The sequence below is a fragment of the Procambarus clarkii genome, chromosome 26 (genome assembly GCF_040958095.1).
Source record: "Procambarus clarkii isolate CNS0578487 chromosome 26, FALCON_Pclarkii_2.0, whole genome shotgun sequence".
In the NCBI taxonomy this organism is placed as follows: Eukaryota; Metazoa; Arthropoda; class Malacostraca; order Decapoda; family Cambaridae; genus Procambarus; species Procambarus clarkii.
In genome coordinates, this window is record NC_091175.1 from 20,498,003 (window position 1) to 20,512,634 (window position 14,632).

A 14,632-nucleotide genomic window follows, 5' to 3' on the forward strand; every position below is an offset into this window, starting at 1 on the left:
GATGGTAGGGAATAGTGATGGAGCTGAAGGAGGCCAGGTAGTGCTGGGGTGGTGAGATGGTAGGGAATAGTGATGGAGCTGAAGGAGGCCAGGTAGTGCTGGGGTGGTGAGATGGTAGGGAATAGTGATGGAGCTGAAGGAGGCCAGGTAGTGCTGGGGTGGTGAGATGGTAGGGAATAGTGATGGAGCTGAAGGAGGCCAGGTAGTGCTGGGGTGGTGAGATGGTAGGGAATAGTGATGGAGCTGAAGGAGGCCAGGTAGTGCTGGGGTGGTGAGATGGTAGGGAATAGTGATGGAGCTGAAGGAGGCCAGGTAGTGCTGGGGTGGTGAGATGGTAGGGAATAGTGATGGAGCTGAAGGAGGCCAGGTAGTGCTGGGGTGGTGAGATGGTAGGGAATAGTGATGGAGCTGAAGGAGGCCAGGTAGTGCTGGGGTGGTGAGATGGTAGGGAATAGTGATGGAGCTGAAGGAGGCCAGGTAGTGCTGGGGTGGTGAGATGGTAGGGAATAGTGATGGAGCTGAAGGAGGCCAGGTAGTGCTGGGGTGGTGAGATGGTAGGGAATAGTGATGGAGCTGAAGGAGGCCAGGTAGTGCTGGGGTGGTGAGATGGTAGGGAATAGTGATGGAGCTGAAGGAGGCCAGGTAGTGCTGGGGTGGTGAGATGGTAGGGAATAGTGATGGAGCTGAAGGAGGCCAGCAGTACCCCAGGTGCTGCTGGGAGTGTAGGGGGGGGGTCAGCAGTACCCCAGGTGCTGCTGGGAGTGTAGGGGGGGGGGTCAGCAGTACCCCAGGTGCTGCTGGGAGTGTAGGGGGGGGGTCAGCAGTACCCCAGGTGCTGTTGGGAGTGTAGGGGGGGGGGTCAGCAGTACCCCAGGTACTGCTGGGAGTGTAGGGGGGGGTCAGCAGTACCCCAGGTGCTGCTGGGAGTGTAGGGGGGGGTCAGCAGTACCCCAGGTGCTGCTGGGAGTGTAGGGGGGGTCAGCAGTACCCCAGGTGCTGCTGGGAGTGTAGGGGGGGGGTCAGCAGTACCCCAGGTGCTGCTGGGAGTGTAGGGGGGGGGTCAGCAGTACCCCAGGTGCTGCTGGGAGTGTAGGGGGGGGGTCAGCAGTACCCCAGGTGCTGCTGGGAGTGTAGGGGGGGGGTCAGCAGTACCCCAGGTGCTGCTGGGAGTGTAGGGGGGGGGGTCAGCAGTACCCCAGGTGCTGCTGGGAGTGTTAGAGGGGGGGTCAGCAGTACCCCAGGTGCTGCTGGGAGTGTAGGAGGGGGGGTCAGCAGTACCCCAGGTGCTGCTGGGAGTGTTAGAGGGGGGGGGTCAGCAGTACCCCAGGTGCTGCTGGGAGTGTTAGAGGGGGGGGGGGTCAGCAGTACCCCAGGTGCTGCTGGGAGTGTAGGGGGGGGTCAGCAGTACCCCAGGTGCTGCTGGGAGTGTAGGGGGGGTCAGCAGTACCCCAGGTGCTGCTGGGAGTGTAGGGGGGGGGTCAGCAGTACCCCAGGTGCTGCTGGGAGTGTAGGGGGGGGGTCAGCAGTACCCCAGGTGCTGCTGGGAGTGTAGGGGGGGGTCAGCAGTACCCCAGGTGCTGCTGGGAGTGTAGGGGGGGGTCAGCAGTACCCCAGGTGCTGCTGGGAGTGTAGGAGGGGGGGGTCAGCAGTACCCCAGGTGCTGCTGGGAGTGTTAGAGGGGGGGTCAGCAGTACCCCAGGTGCTGCTGGGAGTGTAGGGGGGGGGTCAGCAGTACCCCAGGTGCTGCTGGGAGTGTTAGAGGGGGGGTCAGCAGTACCCCAGGTGCTGCTGGGAGTGTAGGGGGGGGGTCAGCAGTACCCCAGGTGCTGCTGGGAGTGTAGGGGGGGGGTCAGCAGTACCCCAGGTGCTGCTGGGAGTGTTAGAGGGGGGGGTCAGCAGTACCCCAGGTGCTGCTGGTAGTGTAGGGGGGTCAGCAGTACCCCAGGTGCTGCTGGTAGTGTAGGGGGGTCAGCAGTACCCCAGGTGCTGCTGGGAGTGTTAGAGGGGGGGGGGGTCAGCAGTACCCCAGGTGCTGCTGGGAGTGTTAGAGGGGGGGGTCAGCAGTACCCCAGGTGCTGCTGGGAGTGTTAGAGGGGGGGGGGGTCAGCAGTACCCCAGGTGCTGCTGGGAGTGTAAGAGGGGGGGTCAGCAGTATCCCAGGTGCTGCTGGGAGTGTTAGAGGGGGGGGTCAGCAGTACCCCAGGTGCTGCTGGGAGTGTAGGGGGGGGTCAGCAGTACCCCAGGTGCTGCTGGGAGTGTAGGGGGGGTCAGCAGTACCCCAGGTGCTGCTGGGAGTGTAGGGGGGGGGGTCAGCAGTACCCCAGGTGCTGCTGGGAGTGTTAGAGGGGGGGGTCAGCAGTACCCCAGGTGCTGCTGGGAGTGTAGGGGGGGGGGGGTCAGCACATGAGAGACTATGAGGGCCGCTGGGAGGCTGAGGACAGGAAGGTCTCCTAAGACGTGTTAATCAGATGCATATAACCCCGCGATGTTTGGATGGATAAAGACACACGGAAAATATTCAGAAACACTAATGGAAATTCCCGTGAGTTATTTTCACCAATAATGGGAGCGGTGAGTGAGTGCTGGGGCTGTGTGTTGTCTTCACAGCTGTGTGAGCGGTGAGTGAGTGCTGGGGCTGTGTGTTGTCTTCACAGCTGTGTGAGCGGTGAGTGAGTGCTGGGGCTGTGTGTTGTCTTCACAGCTGTGTGAGCGGTGAGTGAGTGCTGGGGCTGTGTTGTCTTCACAGCTGTGTGAGCGGTGAGTGAGTGCTGGGGCTGTGTTGTCTTCACAGCTGTGTGAGCGGTGAGTGAGTGCTGGGGCTGTGTTGTCTTCACAGCTGTGTACTCACCTATGTGCACTTCAGCACTTGTCCCTGCACGGTTGTGTCTCAGCTCCCAACTGTCTATAACCACCAGTCTATTTATGCAATTATTTGTTATAGTTAATAAATATAGTTAATAGTCAAAGTTAATTCTAATCTAATACCAACATTTATTTTTCCAAGAGATTGAGTCCTATATTCCCCCTAGTATTTGGTGCCCCCCCCCCCCCCACTGATGCCAATACCGCCAATCGTTTACTGGCCACCCCCCCCCCCCCTGGCCTAAGGGAAGTTCCATGAGTGTAACAAGGTTCTTATCCCCGATAACAACCCCTATATTTTGTGCAACCATTTGTTCATACATCTTCTTACTTCATTTAATTCAAAACTATATAATAAATGCCTTGACGTGGTGAGAATAATACGTGTGAGCGTCTGGTGCGTTTGGCAGCTCTCGTTACACTAAGATCTCACACGCGGCTGTTGCATTTGTTTGTCATTTTGGGCATAGTTAGGCCTAGGTTAGGCTTGGTTGGTATCCCAGCATATTTAGACACGTGTCATTAATTAGGTTTACATACGACTCACAACTGATGACGTTCGAACACTTCCGGAACAAGTGCTTCACTGACGACTTGTGTTCGAACCACAACGCTATAAATGCTTCACCCACGTACTACAAATACAAATAATCGCCAACAGAACCTAAACACCTAACCTAACCTACGCCTAACTATACATAGAACTTTAGGACGTAATTACGTGATTATATTCTACTTAAACACTTGCCTCAACGATACAAACTATGCATGTTGTGAAGTGTGAAGTGAAGCAGTGGTTTGCTTCATTACTTCATGACCCGAGATTCCTTCCTTCCAGCAAGACTCGTTCATCGTCAGTAACCCAGCAGCTGCCTTACACAGCGGGTCTCGAAGGCTTGTCTCCAACATTTGACGTTTAATTTTAATTGACGGGCGCCAGAAAGCAAAGTGCTGCGTGTGAAAACTTTAACTTCGGTTTTAAGATGGTATTTAGCGGTATCTTGGCAAGTGCGGTACCAATGATTGAGATTGATGGAGGCGATGTCACTGACCCGCTCGCAGTTTTTAGTGGTTCGTCTCCTGCGCCTGATGCTGCAGCTGGTACTGGGGGCCGTGATCATAGCATGGACGACATCGTCAGTTATACGACGGTGTTCACGCTGGTGTGCTTTGTTATCATGTCTCTGCTCATGTGCCTTTACCTGTGCTGGAGACGCTCTAAAAATGAGTGAGTATAAATCTTAAGTTAGAGGAACTTTACTTTACCGGCAACTATAAAGTGCGGTGGTTAAAGTAGAAACTCTTCCCCCTCCCCCTCCCTCCCTCGTATTCTCGAAAGTGTCTACAGGATTAAAGTTCTAAAACTAAATTCGGCAATGTCAATATATATAATGAGGTATTAAAGACTTGGCAATTTTTATCTTAATTTTTGTTTAACTAAATTTGGAAATGGCGGTAAAGTTCCTGAAAATACGAAGACATAACTTTTTTATATAATAAAAATTACAAATTTTGTGTTAATAGCTTTTAACTCTAGCATCCTCTCATAGCTCCCAACTCTGAATTGGAAAGTGATCGGTACTAATCTCTTCCCCCTTAACCATGTAGTACTAAAAAGAGGTTCAGGTCTGTTATCTTGCACTTTCACTTCTAGTAGTTTCAGAAACTTGAGCCATGTTATCACTAAGCACAAAGATTACTTCTTTTTTTTTTTTTTTCCCTTCTACCTCGCTAGGTAATTTCAATCTGCCACTGAATATTGAAACAGTGGTACTTGGGTTACCTTCTCGGGCATTAGCTAGAATCTTAAGACCCACAACTTCCCAAATACTAAATGCACCGTTGTAACTAGTGTTCACAATGTTGGTACACAAAACATAAATGGTTCATAGCCTAGGCAACATTCTACACTACCTTAATTTAGTTTAAACCTTTAAGTTGGTCTTTGGTATATCCATCCTGGCGTTTTGATAATCACTAGCTGCCCTTACTACTGTTTACAGGTACACTAAGCTGGGCTACTGACCTGCCTTGTGGTGGGAGACTACCGGGGTGTGTCGCCTCCAGTGGATGACTCCACCCTCTCCAGGATGCAGATTCTCACCGACATTCTTAATTTTAGATTTTAATTGATATTTGTGAAGGTATACCTTATTTTTAATTGAACTGCATAATTTTATCACGTGGAAGAGACGCTTCTGTATTCCATATTAATAAACTTTTAAAATTCCTAAATGGGTTTTTAAAACTTCCTTTTTTCACTAGGTATAAATATTTCCTAAATACTGAAACATATTTTTAGTGTTAATCTGTAGACTAACTAGACTTCGTTGCCGGTGGTTAAGTAACGCCCCCGCCCCTCCTTTTTGGCGAGTTTCTTGGCAAACTTTCTGCCTGGTAGACTAGGCTCGCTATCGCTTATTAATCAGAACCGGATTAAACTACTTTGAATTGACATCGGATTTGTATGGTGTAGGCTACTTAAATGGACTGGACGCAAACGACTAAAGTAGATTAATGTTGATTGACAGATACGGTTATATTTAGATTCTAAAAATTGTGGCACAAATAGATTCTCTAAATCAAGAAATTTAACTTAGATAACGTGAGGAAGAAGGGTAAAACAATTACGGGGAAAGACTTGCTTGTGTTAAACAGTATCATGGACATGGCGACTAAGGGCAAGTGTTCGTAGAGTAGTACTTGGCGAGGCAAAAGTGGGCTAGTGCATGCACCAAGACCCGGATTGGCGTGCAGAGTGAAGCCTGGTGCCTGTTGAATATCCAGCGACATGGTGCTGCCCGGCCTCCAAACAGACCCAAGTAATTTCATGCACTCGCCAAACCCCCGTTTATGAAAGTTTACAAGACTCGCAACTGATGACATCCGAACACTTCCGAAAGTGCTTCACTGACTAATTTTGTTAGAACCACACCGTTCTAAATGCTTCACCCACGTAATACAAATACTCGCAAACATGACAAACACAAAGTTAACGATACATAGAATTTGTAAGTATAATATTAGAGAACACACACAGGTTTAATACACAGCATGTTAAAACTGATGACTGCGTCTGGGGAGGACGGCCGCTGTTTTAACCAGCCTAGTGTGAGGACAGGTTGTGGACATTATGCAAAGATGTAAACTACATAGTTAAGCATTTTTGCCTTGAAAAATTGCAAGCTTCTGCAAACACAACACTCGATAAATACCTGCCGAAAGAGGCACTAAATTTGAGATTAACTCTGAGGTCTTTAGAAGTTTCAATAGAAAATGCAATAAAGTCCAGATGCAACTTGTACAGTACACTTGAAACTGACAACACGCAGGTCGCAAGTTTGTGACATTTATACCAATAAAAGGCATGACAAAAGATGAATATACTGAATTTTGTAGTTGATGGGACAAATGCAAAGTCTGGCTAAAACTGGAGCGCCACACCAGTTCTATAGAACACCTAAGTGACTGAATGCAAGGGGAACATATTAGAGCTGTGAACGAAAACCCTCGACCCATGTCAAAGTTAATATGGGATTAGATAAATATGGAAATAACATTTTTAAAGGACATGATATATGGGATGAAATATGTTAAGGAATAAAGGTCGCCTCCAGGACCCGGATTCACGAAGCAGTTACGCAAGTACTTACGAACGTGTACATCTTTCCTCAATCTTTGACGGCTTTGGTTACATTTATTAAACAGTTTACAAGCATCAACTTGCCAATTGTTATAAACAGCCTCCTGGTGCTTCGGAGCTCATTAGCTGTTTAATAAATGTAAACAAAGCTGCCAAAGAATGAGAAGATGTACAGGTTAGTAAGTGCTTGCGTAACTGCTTCGTGAATCTGGCCCCTGGTAAGTGTTTGGCCTAACCAGTGACGGACTAACCCTAGCAACCCACGTAACCAATCCACACAAAGGCATAGAAATTGTCAATATTATGGTGCTTTAATATTTACTAATACGTTGCATTTTAAACGGATTGGTAGATACCCCTAGGAAATAACACGTATTTGGCGTGACGAGGGATGGGGCCCCATCCACCATAACTACCACCCCTTCCCTCCCCTACCCCCATATCCCCCTGGCACCACGCATAGGATAGGGGGCTTGATAGCTGAGTGGACAGCGCTCTGGACTCGTAATCCTAGGGTTTAGGATTAACAGTTAGGCAGCTGTTACGGGCTGCTTCCTGGGGGGGGTGAGAAAATTAGTTGTTAGTAATAGTTGAGAGGCGGGCCGAAAGATAAGAGCTCAACCCCCGCAAGCACAACTAGGTGACTACAGGAGGGGTTGAGAGGCTACAGGTGTGGTGGAGGGCGCCTCCCGGGGCAGGTGGCGCCGCCACCACCATCTGTGGCTGTAGACCCAATCACAAAGTTCTGATCACCAAATGGGAATGTTTAGCCGACTGTGGCACGGACCAGGCACGGACCTGGCACGGACCAGGCACGGGAAGTAGAGAGGGAAGGTGGGGACACAGAGGGGCAAGGTGGGAGGGGGTTGAGATGATTGATAGAGGAGGAGGGGAGAGGAAAGGTAATTATCAGGAGAAAATGCTAAAGCCATTACGACTATATAGCACTGGGAAGGGGTCAAGATAAGGATATGGGATGGGACGGGGGGAAAGGAATGGTGCCCAATCACTTGAACGATTGGGGATTGAACGCCGACCTGCATGGCGCGAGACCGTCGTTCTACCGTCCAGCCCAAGAGGAAGAGGGAAGACAATTCAAATAAATACCATAACACGCTGTTCAATTTATCAAGAACTAACTGTACATAAACCAATTTCCTGCCATTTATGGTGGACCATTATGGGGGACAGGATGCCTGTGATGTTATCGAGGCCATGCAGGATCCATCCCACAACAGTCTTATTACTCCCAACTTCCTGTTTCATTGTGAGGCGACAGTTAACGGATATTGAAGACAATATAATTGCCTGCATAAAGACATCACATTACAGTGATCCATCGTGATAACATCAGTAGCAGCCACAGTGAGGAGTCGAACCTGCACACAGGGTGCATACCTGCCCTCGCCAGGAGACACAGGGTACGCTAGATACACACAGTTCCAAGTGTAGATATGATAGAGCCCAGTAGGCTCAGAAACCTGTACACCTGTTGATTGACCGTTGAGAGGCGGGACCAAAGAGCCAGAGCTCAACCCCCACAAGCACAAATAGGTGAGTACAACTAGGTGAGTACACACACACCGTACCCTTTTTTAATGGGCAGGTGGCTGAGTGGACAACACGCTGGACGCGTGATCCTGTGGTCCCGGGTTCGATTCCCGGCGCCGACCAGAAGCAATGGGCAGAGTTTCTTTCACCCTGATGCCCCTGTTACCTAGCAGTAAATAGGTACCTGGGAGTTAGTCAGCTGTCACGGGCTGCTTCTTGGTGTGAGTGTGTGTGTGGTGTGAAAAAAAGTTAGTAATAGTTGGTTGACAGTTGAGAGGCGGGCCGAAAGAGCAGAGCTCAACCCCCGCAAGCACAACTAGGTGAATACAACTAGGTGAATACACACAGGGTATAGACTCGTTCCTCTCATTGTTTGCTGATGATGCAAAAATTATGAGGAGGATTAAGACAGAAGATAATATAAGTCTACAAGATGACCTAGACAAACTGAAGGAATGGTCCGACAAATGGCTGCTAAAGTGCAACCCAAGTAAATGTAAGGTGATAAAACTAGGCGGAGGAAATAGGAGGCCAGACACAGGATACCGAATGGGAGATGAAGTCCTTCGAGAAACGGACGGAGAGAAAGATCTAGCAGCTGATATCACGCCAAGCTTGTCTCCTGAAGCCCACATAAAAAGAATAACATCAGCGGCGTATGCGAGGTTGGCTAACATCATAACAGCCTTCAGACACCTGTGTAAGGAATCATTCACAACCTTGTATACCACATATGTAAGACCAATCCTAGAGTATGCGGCCCCAGCATGGAGCCCGTACCTTGTCAAGCACAAGATGAAGCAGGAAACAGTTCAGAGGTATGCCACTACGTTAGTCCCAGAACTAAGAGGCATGAGTTACGAGGAAAGGCTGCGTGAACTGCACCTCAGGTCGCTGGAAGACAGAAGAGCTCGAGGAGACATGATCACTACATACAAAATTCTCATGTTAGAGAAGGATGAATTATTTAAGACTGGCGGTACACGAACAAGGGAACACAGGTGGAAACCGAGTACCCAAATGAGCCACAGGGACGTTAGAAACAACTTTTTCAGTGTCAGAGTAGTTAGTAAATGGAATGCATTAAGCAGTGATGTGGTGGAGGCTGACTCCATATACAGTTTCAAATGTAGATATGATTAAGCTCGAGAGACTCAGGAATCTCTACTCAAGGTGATAGGCGGTTGAGAGGCGGGTGTAAAGATCAGAGCTCAACCCCCGCGAGCACAACTAGGGGAGCACACCCCGGCCACCGTCAGGAGACAAGGCACAACAACCATTCCAAGGTTTCACCAACACAAGTGTTCATATACAACAGCAAAATAACGGGTTCAAATGTTCGCGTTCCCAGAGTAAATGACCAAAGTTGGTTCTGCCAACTGGTTCAGAAAACTAAACATTTTGGTGGATATCTAGATATTTTGGATATCTACATATATATCTACATATACACATATATTATCTACATATATACACATATATATGATTTTTGATTTACCTCCAACAGTGAAGCATAATGTACGAAAGATTGAGAAAATTCGTGTTAGAATTATTAATCTTACTTTTTCGGTCATATTTAATAAAATATGTCTACAGGAAAGACTGCTACCAAAATATACTAATATATATATATATATATATATATATATATATATATATATATATATATATATATATATATATATATATATATATATTTTAGTGTCTGTAAATCACGAAAATTAACACGTGATGAAAAATGTAACAATATGCACCATGGCGTACCTGGTTCCTTAACCACTCGACCACCGTGACTGTACAAAAGTCATTGGTAGCCGAGGCTATATCCCCAACGACCCGACGGCACTTGGTGGTAAGCTTGGGCATAGATACTTCATCGAATCACCTCACTTTGTGGGGTCACGTGAGCAACACAAATGCCAACAAGCTTGAATGTTCGCACACACACACACTCATTATATATATATATATATATATATATATATATATATATATATATATATATATATATATATATATATATATGTCGTACCTAGTAGCCAGAACTCACTTTTTGGCCTACTATTCAAGGCCCGATTTGCCTAATAAGCCAAGTTTTCCTGAATTAATATATTTTTTCTAATTTTTTTCTTATGAAATGATAAAGCTACCCATTTCATTATGTATGAGGTCACTTTTTTTTTATTGGAGTTAAAATTAACGTAGATATATGACTGAACCTAACCAACCCTACCTAACCTAACCTAACCTATCTTTATAGGTTAGGTTTGGTTAGGTAGCCGAAAAAGTTAGGTTAGGTTAGGTTAGGTAGGTTAGGTAGTCGAAAAAACATTATTTCATGAAAACTTGGCTTATTAGGCAAATCGGGCCTTGCATAGTAGGCTGAGAAGTGCGTTCTGGCTACTAGGTACGACATATATATATATATATATATATATATATATATATATATATATATATATATATATATATATATATATATATATATATATATATATATATATATATATATATATATATATATATATGTGTGTGTATATCACGAAAATAAACACGTGATTAAGAATGTGACAATGTCAGACCACGAAGGAAAAATGAAACAGGAAATTTCCTTAAGTACTTTCGTATATTAAATACATCTTCAGAAGGTCTTCTTTGCGACCTTCTTTGCGACCTTCTGAAGATGTATTTAATATACGAAAGTACTTAAGGAAATTTCCTGTTTCATTTTTCCTTCGTGGTCTGACATTGTCACATTCTTAATCACGTGTTTATTTTCGTGATATACACATATATATATATATATATATATATATATATATATATATATATATATATATATATATATATATATATATATATATATATATATAAAATAAATGGCAAAAATAAAAACAGCAGTTCCATTGCAAGAAGCCCAAGTTGCAACATTAATTAAGTTTGCCAACTTCTACGCCTAGCTGGTCTCAGCTGCTGAGTGTGTGAGTCAACTGAGTGTGGGAGTCAACTGAGTGTGTGAGTCAACTGAGTGTGAGTCAACTGAGTGTGAGTCAACTGAGTGTGTGAGTCAACTGAGTGTGTGAGTCAACTGAGTGTGAGTCAACTGAGTGTGTGAGTCAACTGAGTGTGGGAGTCAACTGAGTGTGGGAGTCAACTGAGTGTGGGAGTCAGCTGAGTGTGTGAGTCAGCTGAGTGTGTGAGTCAGCTGAGTGTGTGAGTCAACTGAGTGTGTGAGTCAACTGAGTGTGTGTCAGCTGAGTGTGTGAGTCAACTGAGTGTGGGAGTCAACTGAGTGTGTGAGTCAACTGAGTGTGTGAGTCAACTGAGTGTGTGAGTCAAGTGAGTGTGTGAGTCAACTGAGTGTGTGAGTCAACTGAGTGTGTGAGTCAACTGAGTGTGTGAGTCAACTGAGTGTGTGAGTCAACTGAGTGTGGGAGTCAAGTGAGTGTGTGAGTCAACTGAGTGTGGGAGTCAACTGAGTGTGGGAGTCAACTGAGTGTGTGAGTTAGCTGAGTGTGGGAGTCAACTGAGTGTGTGAGTCAACTGAGTGTGTGAGTCAACTGAGTGTGGGAGTCAACTGAGTGTGTGACTTAGCTGAGTGTGTGAGTCAACTGAGTGTGTGAGTCAACTGAGTGTGTGAGTCAACTGAGTGTCTGAGTCAACTGAGTGTCTGAGTCAACTGAGTGTCTGAGTCAACTGAGTGTCTGAGTCAACTGAGTGTCTGAGTCAACTGAGTGTCTGAGTCAACTGAGTGTGGGAGTCAACTGAGTGTGGGAGTCAACTGAGTGTGTGAGTCAACTGACTGTGTGAGTCAACTGAGTGTGTGAGTCAACTGAGTGTGGGAGTCAACTGAGTGTGTGAGTCAACTGAGTGTGTGAGTCAACTGAGTGTGTGAGTCAACTGACTGTGTGAGTCAACTGAGTGTGGGAGTCAACTGATTGTGTGAGTCAACTGAGTGTGTGAGTCAACTGAGTGTGTGAGTCAACTGAGTGTGGGAAAATGATACAAGGAGCGTGATGGAGAGGCTGGGATCTTAACCCCTAGACAGTATTTCACATACAAGTCTAAGACTGAAGTGTGTTATGGTTGTGAGTGCGTCAAGTGAGAGTGACTTACCCTCTCCTTGAAGCCTGGAGGAGGAGGTGGTTCAACATCTTGGTCATACCAGCCGACGGCGGAGCCCACGGCCAGCACGGCCACCACCGCCAGCACCAGGAACAGCACCACGCCCGCTCCGATCTTCCCCGTCTTAGACACCTCGGCTGCCATCCTGATGTGTGAGTCCTCCACGTGGACGCTCCTCTCACACTCTTATACACTCACTGCTGTGCCATGGTGCACTGCTTGCAGGATCAGGTGTCTTTGTTAATTCTGATATGCACTTGTTCACTCTGGAAGACGTATTGAGGCACTGTACTCCGATATGTTACACCAACTTCTCGGCAGAACCGTCAGCTCCAGGCTCGACTGGAACCTGGAAGCGTCTGAAGGTTCTCGGCAAGTTGAGGTCCCCAGCTGCCTTCTGGTAGCACAGAGTCGCCGGTGATTGGTGGAGGCCGGGCCGCCTCGACCAATGAGAGGCGGCGAGTGATTCCCAGTGCGCCGTCTTGGTGGGTCGCCTTTTTTTTTATCTTGAGGCGGATCAGTGGCGCCGAAGAGACCAGTCTTGCCCTGTTAATTTGTCCTCATTGCTTGAGAGGAGTCGCTAACTGGACAGTCTCCAGTTAACGTCCGGGTGCCATAATTTGGCTCCCTTCCCTCTTGTCTTGTGCCGGCATATGATGATGGTGGGTGGCCACCAGAGTCGCCACAGTGCTCTTGCAGTGAAAGGGAAGTAGAGGAAGGGGGGATATGCGTAGCTAAGGCAGTCACGCCACCTCGTGTAACTATTATTAATATGAGCTTACCTAGATCTGTAGTGTTCATCCCCATGCTGCCCCCTTCACCTTCACCTGCCCCCTTCACCTTCACCTGCCCCCTTCACCTACCACCCATTCATCAACCTTCTCACTCCTCATCAACCCAAAACTCGAGCGTCTGCACCATACACATTTCTCACAAAAAATTACGAGCTTTATAAAATATTTTCTGGAAATCCATATGAATTGCACATCCTTGCCTTCATGCTCCCTTACCTTGCCTTCATGCTCCCTTACCTTGCCTTCATGCTCCCTTACCTTGCCTTCATGCTCCCTTACCTTGCCTTCATGCTCCCTTACCTTGCCTTCATGCTCCCTTACCTTGCCTTCATGCTCCCTTACCTTGCCTTCATGCTCCCTTACCTTGCCTTCATGCTCCCTTACCTTGCCTTCATGCTCCCTTACCTTGCCTTCATGCTCCCTTACCTTGCCTTCATGCTCCCTTACCTTGCCTTCATGCTCCCTTACCTACTTACCTTACTACGCATTACAATATTATAGAATATATCATTAGGCTTTGTTAATCATAAATAATTTAGCCAAGAGCTACGCTGTGAACATTTCATTAGTTGCCGACACTAAATGGTGTACAGATCTGGCTAGAACCATTGTGTCTGTAATGTCATTGTCTGTCTGGTATGTCTGTGTGGCTTGGTTCATGTGTGTGTGGCTTGGTTCATGTGTGTGTGGCTTGGTTCATGTGTGTGTGGCTTGGTTCATGTGTGTGTGGCTTGGCTCATGTCTGTGTGGCTTGGTTCATGTGTGTGTGGCTTGGTTCATGTGTGTGTGGCTTGGTTCATGTGTGTGTGGCTTGGTTCATGTGTGTGTGGCTTGGTTCATGTGTGTGTGGCTTGGTTCATGTGTGTGTGGCTTGGTTCATGTGTGTGTGGCTTGGTTCATGTCTGTGTGGCTTGGTTCATGTGTGTGTGGCTTGGTTCATGTGTGTGTGGCTTGGTTCATGTGTGTGTGGCTTGGTTCATGTGTGTGTGGCTTGGTTCATGTGTGTGTGGCTTGGTTCATGTGTGTGTGGCTTGGTTCATGTGTGTGTGGCTTGGTTCATGTGTGTGTGGCTTGGTTCATGTGTGTGTGTGGCATGGTTCATGTGTGTGTGGCTTGGTTCATGTGTGTGTGGCTTGGTTCATGTGGGTGTGGCTTGGTTCATGTGTGTGTGGCTTGGTTCATGTGTGTGTGGCTTGGTTCATGTGTGTGTGGCTTGGTTCATGTGTGTGTGGCTTGGTTCATGTGTGTGTGGCTTGGTTCATGTGTGTGTGGCTTGGTTCATGTGTGTGTGGCTTGGTTCATGTGTGTGTGGCTTGGTTCATGTGTGTGTGGCTTGGTTCATGTGTGTGTGGCTTGGTTCATGTGTGTGTGGCTTGGTTCATGTGTGTGTGTGGCTTGGTTCATGAGTGTGTGGCTTGGTTCATGTGTGTGTGGCTTGGTTCATGTGTGTGTGGCTTGGTTCATGTGTGTGTGGCTTGGTTCATGTGTGTGTGGCTTGGTTCATGTGTGTGTGGCTTGGTTGGTTTATGTGTGGGTTGGCTTATTAATGTGTGGGTTGGTTTATTAATGTGTGGGTTGGTTTATTAATGTGTGGGTTGGTTTATAAATGTGTGGGTTGGTTTATAAATGTGTGGGCTGGTTTATTAATGTGTGGGTT

General features: G+C 47.2%; 1 protein-coding gene and 1 long non-coding RNA gene across 3 annotated transcripts in view; one reads left to right on the top strand and one right to left on the bottom strand.

The window, feature by feature from the left end:
- LOC123756871 (collagen alpha-1(XVIII) chain) overlaps positions 1-12,527 on the bottom strand; it is a 75,831-nt gene extending 63,304 nt beyond the window's left edge. For both annotated transcript variants that reach the window (XM_069331946.1, XM_045740266.2), the window contains exon 1: positions 12,173-12,527. In XM_069331946.1, the coding sequence (XP_069188047.1) occupies positions 12,173-12,325 (153 nt within the window). In that variant the 5' untranslated portion in view covers positions 12,326-12,527. The remainder of the gene's footprint in view (positions 1-12,172) is intronic.
- On the top strand, positions 3,203-5,097 carry LOC138368753 (uncharacterized). Its single transcript, XR_011229659.1, has 2 exons — positions 3,203-4,090; positions 4,866-5,097. It is a non-coding gene; the product is annotated as an uncharacterized lncRNA (long non-coding RNA).
- Positions 12,528-14,632: the final 2,105 nt, after the last annotated feature.